This window comes from Ranitomeya variabilis, chromosome 1, assembly GCF_051348905.1.
Source record: "Ranitomeya variabilis isolate aRanVar5 chromosome 1, aRanVar5.hap1, whole genome shotgun sequence".
Taxonomy (NCBI): domain Eukaryota; kingdom Metazoa; phylum Chordata; class Amphibia; order Anura; family Dendrobatidae; genus Ranitomeya; species Ranitomeya variabilis.
In genome coordinates, this window is record NC_135232.1 from 331743729 (window position 1) to 331760249 (window position 16521).

At 41.3% G+C, this 16521-nt stretch overlaps 1 gene segment (V, D, J or C); it reads left to right on the forward strand.

Moving 5' to 3' along the window:
• The window catches only part of LOC143817389 (immunoglobulin gamma-1 heavy chain-like), a 768241-nt gene that overhangs the window by 383809 nt on the left and 367911 nt on the right, over window positions 1-16521 (forward strand). Inside the window, 1 exon segment of the C gene segment in view lies at window positions 4372-4386. Coding sequence covers window positions 4372-4386 — 15 coding nt within the window.

The window sequence follows — 16521 nt, forward strand, 5'->3', positions numbered from 1 at the left end:
TATGGGGCAATAATCAACGGTGCAGAGCATTCTATATGGCACAGCTTTCTATGGAGCATCTATGGGGCCATAATGAACGGTGCAGAGCATTCTATATGGCACAGCTTTATATGGAGCATCTATGGGGCCATAATGAACGGTGCAGAGCTTTATATATAGCACAGCTTTATATGGAGCATCTATGGGGCCATAATGAATGGTGCAGAGCATTATATATGGCACAGCTTTATATGGAGCATCTATGGGGCCATAATGAACGGTGCAGAGCTTTATATATGGCACAGCTTTATATGGAGCATCTATGGGGCCATAATGAACGGTGCAGAGCATTATATATGGCACAGCTTTATATGGAGCATCTATGGGGCAATAATCAACGGTATGGAGCATTATATGTGGCACAGCTTTATATGGAGCATCTATGGGGCAATAATGAACGGTATGGAGCATCTATTTTTATTTTTGAAATTCACCGGTAGCTGCTGCATTTTCTACCCTAGGCTTATACTCGAGTCATTAAGTTTTCCCAGTTTTTTGTGGCAAAATTAGGGGGGTCGGCTTATACTCGAGTATATACGGTATATTTTAAAAGGGCTGCCCAAGCCCTATTTCAGGATACTAATAGTATGCTTTGAAAAAATCACCTGACAAATATCCCAAAATGGTGCTGACAAATACAACACATCAAACAAGAAAAATATTTTATATGGCTATGTCTACAAAAAAAATAAAAAAGTAAAGTGTGGCCATTAAGGACCAATTAGGCATGTTTCTTAAAAAGTTTAAAGAAGCCAATACAAAAATTAAACTCACCTTTTTACAATTCATAAGTATCATAAGATACAAGCTAATATTAAATACCACTAAAAGAAGTGCAAGTACCCTACATTTCACATCTACAAAATGGACAGAATGAAATGGGCTTTGGGCCTCTATTCTGTATGATTGTGTGTCTGACAACAGCTGAAAGTTACTCAAGAAGCAGATCCATGTCCTTATCCTTCTTACTGCCTCTGAAGGGTGCTGTATTGGGCAAATGGGAAAAATTCTCCCTGTAGAACTACAACATCCTCCCGCACTATCAGGATGTTCTTCAGTTTGTGAGGCAACACCAAAAGCTTGTCTTGTGGAAACTGAAGACTATGAACAAGTTCATCTGAACAAATACTTACAAGGTCTATGCCAGGGCTCCTTGATAGCACATCTGACACTGTTTGGAAGAAAGGCAGGTTGAGCGACACGTACAAAGACTGGGAAGGCATGCCTTGGAGGACTTTCATGCATGCTTGTAGTACTGCATGAGGTGCCCATTTGTTGAGAAACACCCTCGCACCTCTTCTGTCAGTGCCCATTTGTACAAGCCTTCTTCACTGTCCTGAAGGTCAGATTCTATTTCCTGGAACAGCATAGTCTTGCACTGCATCTGTCATGGCTCGGTTTTGGAATTCAATCCGGTGACCTGTTGCATCATGGTGGTTTTCCGTGTCTGCTGAGCTATTGCCCTTTCTTCCCAGTCTAAATGCTGATGGTTTCTATTGTCTTTGTTTTTCCTTCTTGATTCGCTTCCCTCCAGTTGTTTCTTATTTTCCCACTTTGGTTTGCCTTATCATATTCTGGGTGGGGTTTTATATGTTCACCCTTCACTTCACTTCTTTGCTGGCTATACAGTACTTCTAGTTGGATTTGTGCGAAGGAATTCCAGCTTTTCAGTTATGGGATTTCCCTGCTAGGCAAACTGTTGGATTAATCTCTGCATTGTAAAGCAGTTCATCAGTGAATATATATTTATTCATGAACAAAGATAACAAAGCTTACAACTGATATTTCTTGTAGCTTAGGTTCTTAGCATCTTGTCTGTCAGCTAGCATAGTTAAAGCAAAATGTGCTCCAGCTGCATACACACTGAACAGGAACTTCCTGGGGGTTTTTTCATTGTTTTTTTATAGTGCTTTACTGGCAATAAAACACTATTGCTGGAGGCAGAAACTCATGCACTGGTAAACAGTAGCAAATGGTAGTTGTTGCAATACATACAATAATAAGCATTATTCGAACACAAACACTGTTTGTATTTTGCTGAGTGTCTGTTTGTCTACCTTCCAAGCACCTTTTCCTTCGACCATAGTTTGTATTCTGAGAGGTTATTTTTGTTTCATTTATTTTTCTTTCTCCTTAGTCTTCCTTCTCTCCCTTTTATGAATGTGCTTTTCGTTTTCTCACCCTGGGTCTTATTGTCCATCTGCATACTTTCCCCTTGTTTCCAGTATAAAACATACTCCCCTCTGGTTTTTCAGGAGTAGTGATGGGCGAACCCGAACAGTAAAATTTGGGCACAGACCCTGAACACGTACTTCTCCAAGTTGTCCATGTTACTGTTGAGGTTGGCACCCTGAACATCGAGTGTTTCCCATGCTGGAAAAAAAAAAACACCGGCAATTCTGATTGGCGTTAAGATTATCACCACCAGTCAGAGAGCTGCGGTTCCTATGCTGTCAGATGACAGCATGAGCCAGCAGCTGTGGCTGGCATTAAAAAATTTACCTCCGGTTATAGACTGATAACAGTGAGAGCAGGCGCTGTGAATAGGACTACTCATCAGCCCGTGCCTGCACTATAAATAAGTAAAAAAAATTTAAAAAAATGAGGTGAAGTCTGTTCTATTTTTTGATAACCAGCATGGCAAAACTGACAGCTGTGGCCTACAACCCTCAGGTGTCAGCTTTCTCATGGTTGGTTATCAAGAATAGTGGTGTCCCCACTCATTTTTTTTATTTAAATAATTTTTAAAAACGGTGTGGGGGTCGCACCATTTTTGACAACCAGTCAAACTAAAGCAGACAATTGGGGATGAAATTCTCAGACTAGTAAAGGGCCATAGATATTGCCCCCCAGCCTAAAAAGAGCAGCCTACAGCCACCCTTTTAGATGTGGCAATTCTGATGCTTTGCCTGGCTCTTCCCACTTGTCCTGTGGCAGTGCCAAGTGGGGTAATAGTTCTGGGGTTGTATTGTCATGTGACATCAAGCCTACAGGTTAGTAATGGAGAAGCGTCTATAAGACACCCATCCATTGCTAACCTTATACTCATATTGCAAATAAAAAACACCCAGAATAAAGTCCTCTGTTTGAAATAAAAATCCACACTGTTTTCCAAATGTATTTAATGATAATAAAGTTATACTCACCTTACACGAATTCCATTAAAGTGCTTGGTCCCTGTAAAAAACAGAAAATAATAAACAACCGTATCCCTCACCTGTCCGAAGTGAAAATGTCCTACGCCATAATCCATGTCTGTGATATATGGTTTACAATCTGGAAGGTGCCATGATGCAATTGTCCAGGCTGAAAACCATGGGAGAATGAGGTTCTGCGAGCACAGCTTAGGTTACTAGTGGTGACATCATAGAGTTTACCGCAGGTCACTGAGGCTACTTTCCCACACTTCACTGTGAGCCGGGATGATAAACTGTGGTGACCTCAATAAGATCACCATGAGCACCGGCTGATGAATTCTGATGCTTCCTCTGTTATAAACTGGTCACATCTGCTGGCTCACTCTGTCATCTGACAGCTTGGGAACCGCAGCTCTATGACCAGCAGTAATGATCTTACCACCGATCAAAGGCAGTGCAGATGACAGCATGGCAAACTATGGATGTTCGGGCCGGGTTCGGGTACTGTTCTGGTACCCAATCCAAACTTTTTTTAAATCTTTGGCTGAACCCGCCAGACCTGAACATCCAGGGGTCGCCCATCACTACTCAGGAGGTATGAGAAACTCCTCAATGACCTTTTAGGGAGTCGGGTCTAAGGTGGTGTTTTAGTTTTATGACTAGCGATTACCTAATCTGTACAGGGACCAGCAGAGTGGCTGCAGCTTCTATCTGTAATAAGTCTTCCTTATTCACGCGTGTATCATGTTCATAACAGCATCGTATATGTGTTTCATGACTGATTGAAATAAAACTATTTTAATAAGCCTAGAGCCTAGAGCTGTCTACAGATGTCTACAGGCTTCTAGTTTTTCTGCCATCCTTCGTCATGGTGCAGTGTTTGTGAAAGTGACAGGCTTTGATTCCTAGCTATCTCCAATAGGTGTCACTATCAAAACTGTTTTCCTCTTATGGGAGATATAATTTGTATATATTTCCAATGGAGCATTTCCTGGAAATCTCAATTCTCCAGCTGGATCCCCTTAATGAAAATGTTACTATGAGAAAAAGAAACAGAAATATAACATATAACCGTTAAAAAGAAAAAAATCGGATGTCTGGAGTCCAAAATAAAGGAAGATGTGGTTTGTAATAAAAATAGTCATCGTTATAGAGTGGAACAAAACATTTTGTACAAGTGAGTATCACTGTGTATTATAGCGGGAGCTGGTACAGCACTGTGAAATATCCTATTACTAAAACACATAGATTTATAGACTGTGTCTGGTATTTCCTGGTGCCTGTTCAATAAGGCTACATAACATCTGAGTTGGAAATAACGCTTTACGCTGAATCATATTTTGTCAAATTTTGTAAGTATTTGTCTTTTTTAAAGTTAGTTTTGTATGAAACAATAGGGTTCTAGTAACACCCCTGCTCAGCTATAAACTAAAGAGCATAATAAGTAGATATGAAATAGTAATGTATTTAATTTTGATGACACTGGATATGGCTAAAGAAAACGTATCATTTTGAACAAGCATTCAATCTGGAGTCCAGGGGGCTGTACTGCAGAGCGACTGACAGCTATCTATGTGTAGGGACGGCATTAGCGGCAGGCAGACCAGGCAGCTGCCTTGGGCCCCACTCCCCTAGGGGCCCCCAGCCAGTGGCGTGCCGCTAATAGCGGCACATCACACAGCCGCTATGGGGCCCGTGAGTTAGAGGGACCAGGCCACCGCCAATGCCACCGCATTCAACTATGCCGGCGCATAGATGCCAGTACAGTTCAAATCAATGATGGAGGAGAGCGCGTCAGATGACACTCCCTCTCCCATCATTTCCCTCTGCCTCTGACACTGCGGGTGCGCGATGATGTCACTTCATCGCGCTCCCACTGTTTGCCACCGCTGAGACCGGAGCCAAGCCTGGAGCAGCGTGGGGCACAAGGAGAGGTGAGGTGTGTGTTTATTAACAATTTAACTCTAGGATTAGTAATGGATAGCCATCTTATAGATGCCTCTCCATTACTAAGCCTTGTGCTTGATGTCACCGACATGAACCCCACAAATGTGAACCTCCTTTACCACCGCCACAGGGCAAGTGAGAAGAGCCGGGCAAAGTGCCAGTATTGGGGCATCTAATAGATGTGCTTTTTATGGGCGTCTGAGAGATGATATATATTTTTAGGCTGGGGGGTGCAATATCCCCACACTTTTTTCTTTGAAATTATTTATCTAGAGTGCAGACTCCAGCTGATGAATACTTCCAACAGCCGCCATCTGCTGTTGCTGTAATTAGTGGCAGTAGGCAAAGGCTGAAGGGAGGCCCGAACAGTAGGTGTAGTCACCACTCGTCACTGAAGATGCGTTCTTAGCAGTTCAGTGTCTCCTGCTTTTCAGCCTGGATGGTTGCATCATGCCACTGTTAAATTTGAAAATCAAATGTCGCAGAGATGGATTATGGCATGGAACAGTATGGATTATCTTTTCGTCAGACAGGTGAGGGATATGGTTGTATATTATTTTTATTTTTTACAGGGGACATGGGCATTTGAAGATTATCTTCTCATCGGACAGGTGAGGGATTTGGTTATTATTTTTGTTATTTTACAGGTGGCCATGGGCTTCAATGGATTAGGCATTAAGGTGAGTATAACTTTGTTTTTTATTTTTAAATAAATGTGTAAAACAGAGTATTGCGTTTTATTTGAAATAATGGATTTTATTCTTGCTGTGTGTTTATTTAAAAACTTACTATGGGTTAGAAATGGGGGCGTCTTAAAGATGCCTGTTCATTATTAGCCCCTGGGCTAGCATTCAGCTGACAATACAAAGCTGACATCAACCCCCAACCCTATTACCCCACTTACCACCACCACAGGGCAAGTGGGAAGAGCAAGTCTAAGCGCCAGATTTGGCATATCTTATGGATGCACCATTTATGGGGCGGATGAGGGCTGATGTTGATAGCCTGTGAGGGGAGACAATATTTCTGGCTCCTACCCAGGCTATTAACCCCTTCACCCCCGGAGCTTTTTCCATTTTTTAGTTTTCATTTTTTGCTCCCCTCCTTCCTAGAGCCATAACTTTTTTATTTTTCCGTCAATATGGCCATGTGAGGGCTTATTTTTTGCCAGACGAGATGTACTTTTGAACGATACCATTGGTTTTTCCATGCCCTGTAACAGAAAATGGGAAAAAAATTCCAAGTGTGATGAAATTGCAAGAAAAGTGCAATCTCACACTTGTTTTTTGTTTGGCTTTTTTGCTAGGTTCACCAAATGCTAAAACTAACCTGCCATTATGATTCTCTAGGTCATTACAAGTTCATAGACACCTAACATGTCTAGGTTATTTTTTATCTAAGTGGTGAAAAAAAATTCCAAAGTTTGCTAAAAAAAAAAAAAAATTGCGCGATTTTCCGATACCCGTAGCGTCTCCAATTTTCGTGATCTGGGGTTGGGTGAGGGCTTATTTTTTGCATGCCAAGCTGGTGTTTTTAAAGATACCATTTTGGTGTAGATACGTTCTTTTGATCGCCCGTTATTGCATTTTAATGCAATGTCACGGCGACCAAAAAACCTTAATTTTGGCGTTTTGATTTTATTATCGCTACGCCATTTAGCGGTCAGGTTAATCCTTTGCTTTTATTGATAGATCGGGCGATTCTGAACGCGGCGATACCAAATATGTGTATGTTTGATTTTTTTTTATTATTTGTTTTATTTTGATTGGGGTGAAAGGGGGGTGATTTGAACTTTTATATATTTTTTATTTTTTTTATATTTTTAAATACTTTTTTTTTTTTAATTTTGGCATGCTTCAATAGCCTCCATAGGAGGCTAGAAGCATGCACAACTCGATCGCCTCTGCTACATAGAGGTGAAGTACAGATCACCTCTATGTAGCAGAAATGCAGGTGTACTTTGAACGCCGACCACAGGGTGGCGCTCAAAGCAATCGGCCATCAACAACTGTAGAGGTCTCAAGGAAACCTCTGGTTGTTATGGCAATGCACCGATGAGCCCCGATCATGTGACGGGGGTCAGCGGTGCGAGCACTTCCGGCCACGCTAGTTAAATGCCGCTGTCAGCGCTTGATGGCGGCATTTAACTAGTTAATGGGCGCGGGCGGATCGCAATTCCGCTCACGCTCATTGCGCGCACATGTCAGCTGTACAAAACCGCCGCCGGAGCCCACCTCAAAGCAGGGGATCTGCCAAAGGGGTTAATATCTACCCACAGCTGTTTAGCCTTTGCTGTTTTGAACTCATAGGGGGACTCTACCACATTTTTTTTCTGGAGTCCCATGTAAATTCACTAGTAAAGGCTAAGCAAACAGCTGTGGGCTGTTATTAATATCCTGGAAGCTTCTGGGGATTTTGTCCCTTTTCCCAGATTATTAACATCAGCCCCCAGCCATGGGTTTTCCCTTGCTGGTTATGAAAATTACATGAGAGCCCACACAATTTTTTTTTATTTAATTCTGTATTTTGCACAAAATTTACACAGTGGTTGCAGAATACATCTCCCATCATTGTCACCTGGTTGTGCTGATCTCAGGGAGATCAGGCGACATTAATCAGACCTACCTTCAGCAGCCGGTGCCTGGGAACAGCGTGTACTATACTGCTTCTTCAAAAACACCATAAGGGCTGTCCCACACGTCCAGATAATTCCGGTACCGGAATAAATCGGTTCCGGAGTTATCCGTGTCCGTGTGCCTGTGAACTCACGTAGGCCATACGTGCGGCACACGTGTGCCGCCCGTATGGCGAGTGGGTACCACACGGAGCGTGTGGTACCCACGCGTGTGGTACCCTGCATCGTGCTGAAGCCGCGATTCATATGTTCCCTGCAGCAGCGTTTGCTGCAGAGAAAATATGAATAATAGTGTTTAAAATAAAGATCTATGTGTCCGCCGCCCTCCCACCCCCTGTGCGCCCCCCCCCCGCTGTTCAGAAAATACTTACCCGCCTCCCTCGCTGCTTCCTGCTCTGGCCGCGGCTTCTAGTGTATGCGGTCACGTGGGGCCGATCATTTACAGTCATGAATATGTGGCTCCACCTCCCATAGGGGCGGAGCCGACTATTCATGATTGTAAATGAGCGGCCCCACGTGACCGCATACAGTAGGAGGCGCGGGGCAGAGAGGAAGGAGTGACAGCCAACGTGGGAGCGGGTGAGTATTTTCAGGACAGCGGGGGGGCGCACAGGGGGTGGGGGGGCAGCGGACACATAGATCTTTATTTTAAACACTATTATTCATATTTTCTCTGCAGCAAACGCTGCTACAGGGAACATATGAATCGCGGCTTCAGCACCATGTGGGGGGGACAGCGCTTACTGTAGCGCTGTCTCCTGCACGCACACGGACCCCAGACGGAGAACGTCCGTGTGAGGTCCGTGTTTTACACGGACCCATTGACTCTATTGGGTCCGTGTAATACGTGCGCTCCCACGAACACTGACATGTCTCCGTGTTTGGCACACGGAGACACGGTCCGCAAAAAATCAATGACATCTGAACAGATGCATTGATTTTTATGGGTCTACGTGTGTCAGTGGCTCCGGTACGTGAGGAAACTGTCACCTCACGTACCGGAGCCACTGACGTGTGAAACCGGCCTTAGAGGAAAAAAAAAACCTCCACTAACTATAAACAAAAAAAACCAGTACACAGGCAAAGGTGCTTACCTGCCTCCAAACAGTTGCACTATCAAGGTGCAGCGGACCCAGGTTAAGATGGCAGCTACACAGGTGCAGTAATACCGATGAGGCAGCCAGCCTACAATCAGGGATTGGCCGCTTGGTGCACCAGTGCAAACAAATAGTCTGTATGTGGCGTGTTCACACAGAAAATGCAGAGCATCTGGCTCAGAGCCTCTTAGTGATGCCATATGGTGGGCTAACCAGTGCTATCTAATGCATCCTGTGTGAACAGAGGCCACAGTGTACAGAGCCATCTAGGGTCCAACTGCACCCTGAAAAATATAAAGTGCACAAAGACATAACAATGTATGCAAAGTATTGGTTCATATTATGGCCACAATACTTAAGCCGGCAACCCACGTCAAGGGTCCTGTGTAGCTGCCATCTTAACCTGGGTCCGCTGCACCTTGATAGTGCAACTGTTTGGAGGCCGCGACAGGTAAGCACCTTTGCCTGTGTACTGGTTATTCTGTTTACACTGCTTCTTCCCAGGTGCTGGTACATGTCGCACTGATGACACATGGATGTCATCCATGTGTCATCAGTGTGCATGTGTTTGGCACACATTTTGTCTGTGCTGCGCAAAAAATCCTGGCATGCCTGCAGGTTTTTCACATGGACACAAGGTCTGTGTGAAAAAGCTGAAATGTGCGTGCGCGCCATCATTGAAAACAGTGGGTGTGTATATATGAGTGTTTAAGTTTTTTTTTAAAAAAAACGGACTGCATACAGAGACAAAAAATGGACTTGTGAAGGGGGTCTTAAGGACAGTTGGTAATGCAGGCCATCTACTAGTTTTGATCCCTTACTTAGTTATGGATTTCCAGAATGCAATTTGCACCTCCAATCCTATGCCACATCTAAACATCTAAGCTTGCACACATTTTTTTTAGATCAAAAAGTTGTAAGGTATAAAATATTCAACTTTACAGAAAAAAAACCAAAAACATTTATTATATTTAATCCAGCAAATACCAACACAGGAAATTGTGATTTCATTTAATGCTAATATTTCCTATGAAGGCACACAGGAAAGACTAAAACCACAAGTCTAAATTCTACAAGTGCTAAGCTATTATAATAATAAAACTACAGTATCAGAGTATTTTAATGTGGCAGAAGTTTTTGTACAAGCCTTTAACACTGTGGAGGGCATTATCGCCATGAAACATTCATTGTCAATATTATAGATTACATACTATCTATATGTTTTCCATCTATATAAATTCTAACAAAGACCAAAGATAATAAGGTACAGTCATCTTTTTATGCAAAGATATTTGAAAAATCCTGAGAATGTTTATGTTTGTGCATGGAATAATATATATTTTTTAGTATTTTGTCTTTTGACACAAGTAACACATATGCTAGTTACAATATTTGTAATTTATTGTTCTTAGGCATTGGTAGTGAAGAGGACGTTATCTAGAAGGTTTTTGTATGAGACTGGACTGATGTGCTATATAGCGGGTACAGCCACAGTGACATACACTGATACCAAAACTTTAGAGTTGAAATATTTTTAGAAGTTGTTTTTTATTTTCTGATGCTTCACAGCCGATCCCACCAGAAACAAGCTGTAACCATACATATACAGATTTATTAGTGTAACAATCAATGACACAATGTTTTCTTTGTTCAGAGATGATATTCTACCAGTTGCTGGAGAAAAGAAAAATGTGACTGATACCCCAAGAAAATTTGGTTGACCTTTGTGAATTCTTTCAGTCCTCTCTTATTATGTAATGAATGAGGAATACGGCGGTTTAACCCCTTCACCCCGAAGCCTGTTTTAACGTTATGAGTTATGAGTTCATAACTCTGGAATGCTTCAATGGATTACACTGATTCTGAGAATGCATTTTTGTGATATATTGTACTTCATAATAGTGGTAAAATTTCTTTGATACGATTTGTGTATATTTGTGAAAAAATCGGAAATTTGGCAAACGTTTTGAAAATTTAGCAATTTTCAAAGTTTTATTTTTTATGCCCTTAAACCAGAGAGTGATGTAACACAAAATAGTTAATAAATAACATTTCCCTTATGTTTACTTTACATCATCACAATTTTTTAAACAATTTTTTTATCGGGAAGTTATGAGTTAAACGTTGACAGGTGATTTCTCATTTTTACAATAACATTTTTAAAACCATTTTTTAGGGACCACATTATATTTGAAGTGACTTTGAGGGACTTCTATGACAGAAAATACCCAAAGATGACACCATTCTAAAAACTGCACCCCTCAAGGTGTTCAAAAGCACATTCAAGAAGTTTATTAACCATTCAGGTGCTTCACAAGAATGTGGAAGATAAAATAAATAACTTTTTCAGAAAAATTTTCCGTTAGACCTAATTTTTTTTATTTTAATAAGGATAACTGGAGAAATTGCAACATACAATTTGTTGTGCAATTTCCTTGAGCATGCTGATATCCCTTGTGTGGGGGAAAACCTCTATTTGGGTGCACAACAGGGCTCGGAAGGGAAAGAGCACCATTTTACTTTTTTAATGTAAAATTTGCTGGAATAATTAGCGGACACGTTTGGAGAACCCTTGATGTGCTTAAACAGTGGAAACCCACCACAAGCAACACCATTTTTGAAACTAGACCCTTGAGGGAGCTTACCTAGATGTGTATTGCGCACCTTGAAACCCCAGGTGCTTCACAGAAGTTTATAACGTTGAGCCGTGAAAATACAAATTGTTGTCCAAATTCTCTTGAGCATGCCGATACCCCATATGTTGGGGAAAACCACTGATTGAGCTCACGACATGGCATGGAAGGGGAGGAGAACCTTTCAACTTTTTGAATGTAAAATTTGCTGGAATAACTAGTGGACACCATGTCCCGTTTGGAAAGCCTCTGATGTGCCTAGACAGTGGAAACAACCCACAAGTGACACCAGTTTGGAATTTAGACCCCTCAGGGATCTTATCTAGATGTTTGGTGAACACCTTCAACCCCTAGGTGCTTCACAGAAATTTATAACATTGAGCTGTGAAAATAAAAAAAATCACATCTTTCCCACAAAAATGATTTTTAGCTCCAAAGTTTGCATTTTAATAAGGGTAAATAGAGAAATTTCACAATACAATTTGTTGTGCAATTTCTCTTGAGCATGCCGATACCTCATATGTTGGGGAAAACCACTGACTGAGCTCACGACATGGCACGGAAGTGGAGGAGAACCTTTTAACTTTTTGAATGTAAAATTTGCTGGAATAACTAGTGGACATCATGTCCCGTTAGGAGAGCCTCTGATGTGCCTAGACAGTGGAAACAACCCACAAGTGACACCAGTTTGGAGTTTAGACCCGTCAAGGATCTTATCTAGATGTTTGGTGAACACCTTCAACCCCTAGGTGCTTCACAGAAATTTATAACGTTGAGGCGTGAAAATAAAAAAATCCCACAAAAATGTTTTTAGCCCAAAATTTAGTATCTTCACAAGGGAAACAGGAGAAAATGGACCACAAAATTTATTGTGCAATTTCTCCTCACTTCACCGTTACCCCATATGTGGTCAAAAACTACTTTTGAGGCACAGTGCAAAGCTCAATAGGGAAATAGCGCCATATTTCAGTGCACATTTTGCTGAACTGGTTTGAGGGTGCCATGTCACATTGGCAGAGTCCCTAAGGCATCAGAACAGCAGAAACCCCCATAAGTGACCAAATTAAACTTCTTAATGAATTCATCTAGGGGTGCAGTGATCGTCTTGACACCACAGCTTTGTCACAAAGTTTTATACCAGTGTAGAAAAAATAATTTATATTTTTACCACCAAAATTGTGTGTTAATCCCAAATTTTACATTTTCAAACTGGGAAAATGATAAAAATGGCACCAAAATTTGTCCTACAATTTCTGCTGAATGCTGAATTGCAAACTGCCATTTTAGTGAGCCATACTTTGTAGTGACCAACACATTATGCGCAGCTTATGCTTCTGGGGACATGCACCCATAAATTAGGCTGGCTCTCTCATCACTACTGAAATGCCAAACATGTGGGTGATGTATGTGGTTTAGACACACTGGAGCTTAGAAGGGATGGGTGCATTTGGATTTGAATTTTCTGAATTTCTTTTGGAGGGTGAGGAGAAATTTCGCTTTTGCAGAGCCTTTGTACTATCAATAACATGGAAGCCACCTATATTTACATTAACAGATGACAGACCTGAGTGGGGACTTGCTTTTTTTGTGGACTGAATTGAAGTTTTTATTGGGAACATTTTACATAACGTTTGGGATCAGATCTATCCAGTGCTCTATGTTGAGCACTTATTTTGTGATTTCCATCAAAATGACGTGATTCAGATGAAACCCAGAGGGATCCATTCGTTATAATGAGGCAGCAGAGCTACTCTGGACTCTTTCTGGCCTCTGGTCATTGCTGTCCTTCTTATCAGAGGTGCACAAAACTGTGGCCGATGGAACTGTTATGCAATCCTAAAAAGACGGACACCACCGGATCACAGGTCAGACAGCATCCACAGCGCCTTCATCTGTCTCATTATAGGGGGTTCAGTCTGAATCACTTATTTCCGAGATTTACACGGAAATCCCAGTGTAAGCACTCAGCACAGAGCACAGGATGAATATGCGCAGAGCCTTACTGCAATCTTTGGGACGCAGAATGAACAAATCTACAGCAGGTGAAGAATGACTTTTATTTTTTTTTACACCGTTCCTCATGCGGTATAAGTGATTAGGTGACTTTATTCTTTAGGTCAGTGCGATTAGAGCGATACCAGATTTATATTGGGTTTTTACGTTTGGCTGCTGTCACACACTAAAACAAGTTTTTGCATCCTGATATTTGAGAACTATACACTACGGTTCCAAAGTTTAGGGTCACCAGACAATTTTGTGTTTTCCATGAAAACTCAAACTTTTATTAATCAAATGAGTTGCCAAATGAATTGAAAATCTAGTCCAGACATTGACAAGGTTCGAAAAAAAGACTTTTATTTGAAATAATAATTTTCCCCTTCAAATTTTGCTTTCGTCAAAGAATGCCCCCTTTGCAGCAATTACCGCATTGCCTTTGGCCTTCTAGCAGTTACTTTGCTGAGGTAATTTGGATAAATGTCACCCCATGCTTCCAGAAGCCCCTCCCACAAGTTGGTTTGGCTTGATGGGCACTTTTTGCGTACCATACGGTCAAGCTGCTCCCACAACAGCTTAATGGGGTTGAGATCTGGTGATTGCGCTGGCCACTCCATTACAGATAGAATACCATCTGCCTTCTTCTTCCCTAAATAGTTCTTGCATAATTTGGAGGTGTGCTTTGGGTCATTGTCCTGTTGTAGGATGAAATTGGCTCCAATCAAGTGCTGTCCACAGGGTGTGGCATGGCATTGCAAAATGGAGTAATAACCTTCCTTATTCAAAATCCCTTTTACCTTGTACAAATCTCCCACTTTACCAGCACCAAAGCAACCCCAGACCATCACATTACCTCCACCATGCTTGACAGATGGCATCAGGCACTCTTCCAGCATCTTTTCAGTTGTTCTACGTCTCACAAATGTTCTTCTGTGTGATCCAAACACCTCAAACTTAGATTTGTCTGTCCATAACATTTTTTTCCAATCTTCCTCTGTCCAATGTCTGTGTTCTTTTGCCTATATCAATTTCTTCCTTTTATTAGCCAGTCTCAGATATGGCTTTTTCTTTGCCACTCTGCCCTGAAGGCCAGCATTCCGGAGTCGCCTCTTCACTGTAGATGTTGACACTTGTTTTGCGTGTTCTATTTAATGAAGCTGCCAGTTGAGGACCTGTGAGGCGTCGATTTCTCAAACTATAGACTCTAATGTACTTGTCTTGTTGCTTAGTTGTGCAGCGAGAGCCTCCCACTTCTCTTTCTACTCTGGTTAGAGCCTGTTTGTGCTCTCCTCTGAAGGGAGTAGTACACACTGTTGTAGGAAATCTTTAGTTTCTTGGCAATTTCTCACATGGAATAGCCTTAATTTCTAAGAACACGAATAGACTGTCAAGTTTCACATGAAAGTTCTTTTTTTCTGGCCATTTTGACAGTTTAATGGAGCCAACAAATGTAATGCTCCTTATTCTCAACTAGCTGAAAGGAAGGTCAGGTTTATAGGTTCTCTAATCAGCCAAACTGTTTTCAGCTGTGCTAACATACTTGCACAAGGGTTTTCAAGGGTATTCTAACTATCCATTAGCCTTCTACACAGTTAGCAAACACAAAGTACCATAAGAACACTGGAGTGATGGTTGTTGGAAATGGGCCTCTGTACACCTGCATTGCATTACAAACCAGTCGTTTGCAGCTAGAATAGTCATTTACCACATTAACAATGTATAGAGTTTATTTCTGAATCAATTAATGTTAGCTTCATTGGAAAAACCTGTGCTTTTCTTTCAAAAATATGGAAAATTCTAAGTGACCCTAAACTTTTGAACGGTAGTGTAATACTCTACTGTATTTCTACTGTCCCATAAACACAAGAAGCAACAATATTTTGTGAAACCTAAATGCATTCCCCTTAGCAGACCAATCACTTTCAAATCTCCACAGATATTCCATTGATGATTCATATATTGTATAGCATCCAAAACAACTGACAGATGTTCTTAACTTTCCTTTAGATGACACGAGTGAGCAATAAGGATTGATGGTTTCATGTTTCCATTGTGAAACAACACTGCTTTTAAATTTCTCTGGGATAAGTCAATAAACAATCGCCAGTTTGCAACAAAATACTCGTGATTCAGTTCTTCAAAGAGGCCATTCACATTGTTACAGTACACCATTGATCCATCAACTGTGAAAAATTGTGTTAAAGTGTTACTTCTGTTTCGGTAATAACACACTTTGACAACATCATGAAGAAGATTCTTCTGTTTCAACCTCGATGCAAGAAGTTCCGCTTTATCTTTTGACAATGAAAGGTCTCTGATGAGATCATTTAATTCATGTTGAGTAAAACGCTCTGGCTGCTCGGCAGCTCCATCATGTACATACTCATCTTGACTTGTCTCCGTGTCTTCACCAGTAGCTTCAGCTCCATAGTGTTCATATTCTACTTCATTTTTATCCAATCCAGACAATGGTGGTACAGGAACTGGCAAGGTACTGTCATGTGGAACTGGCCTAATCGCAGATTCAAGTTCAGGGTAATAAATCTTATGTTTGTTCTTTGTAGAAAAGCCCTTCAGTTTGACAAAACAAATTTAGCAGTCATCACTATGATTTTTGGGTTCTCTCCAAATCATGGGAACAGCAAATGGCATAGCCACTTTCCTCATATTCAACAAAGACCATTTGAACAACTTGAGCATATATGAGGTGCCCAGCTTTTGTCTTGATCACCAAGTGGACACTTAAAGTATGTATGGTACATCTTTTTAATATCATGAGTGATTGAACACACTTGCCCTTTTGGTATAAAAGAACCACACACATAGCAGAATCTGTTCAAATGATTGATACACTTTCGGGGCATTTTTCTCCTTTAAATCAGATCAAACAGTAGAGTAAGTTCAGTTCAATGGTGGTGACAAACTAAAAAAAATGGTGATAAGCCAACAGACTATATATAGACATTTCCCCAGAAATGACAGGGGCAGCTTGTATTTAGAACTGATTTTACTGGAAGTAATCTGGTAGATAACTATAT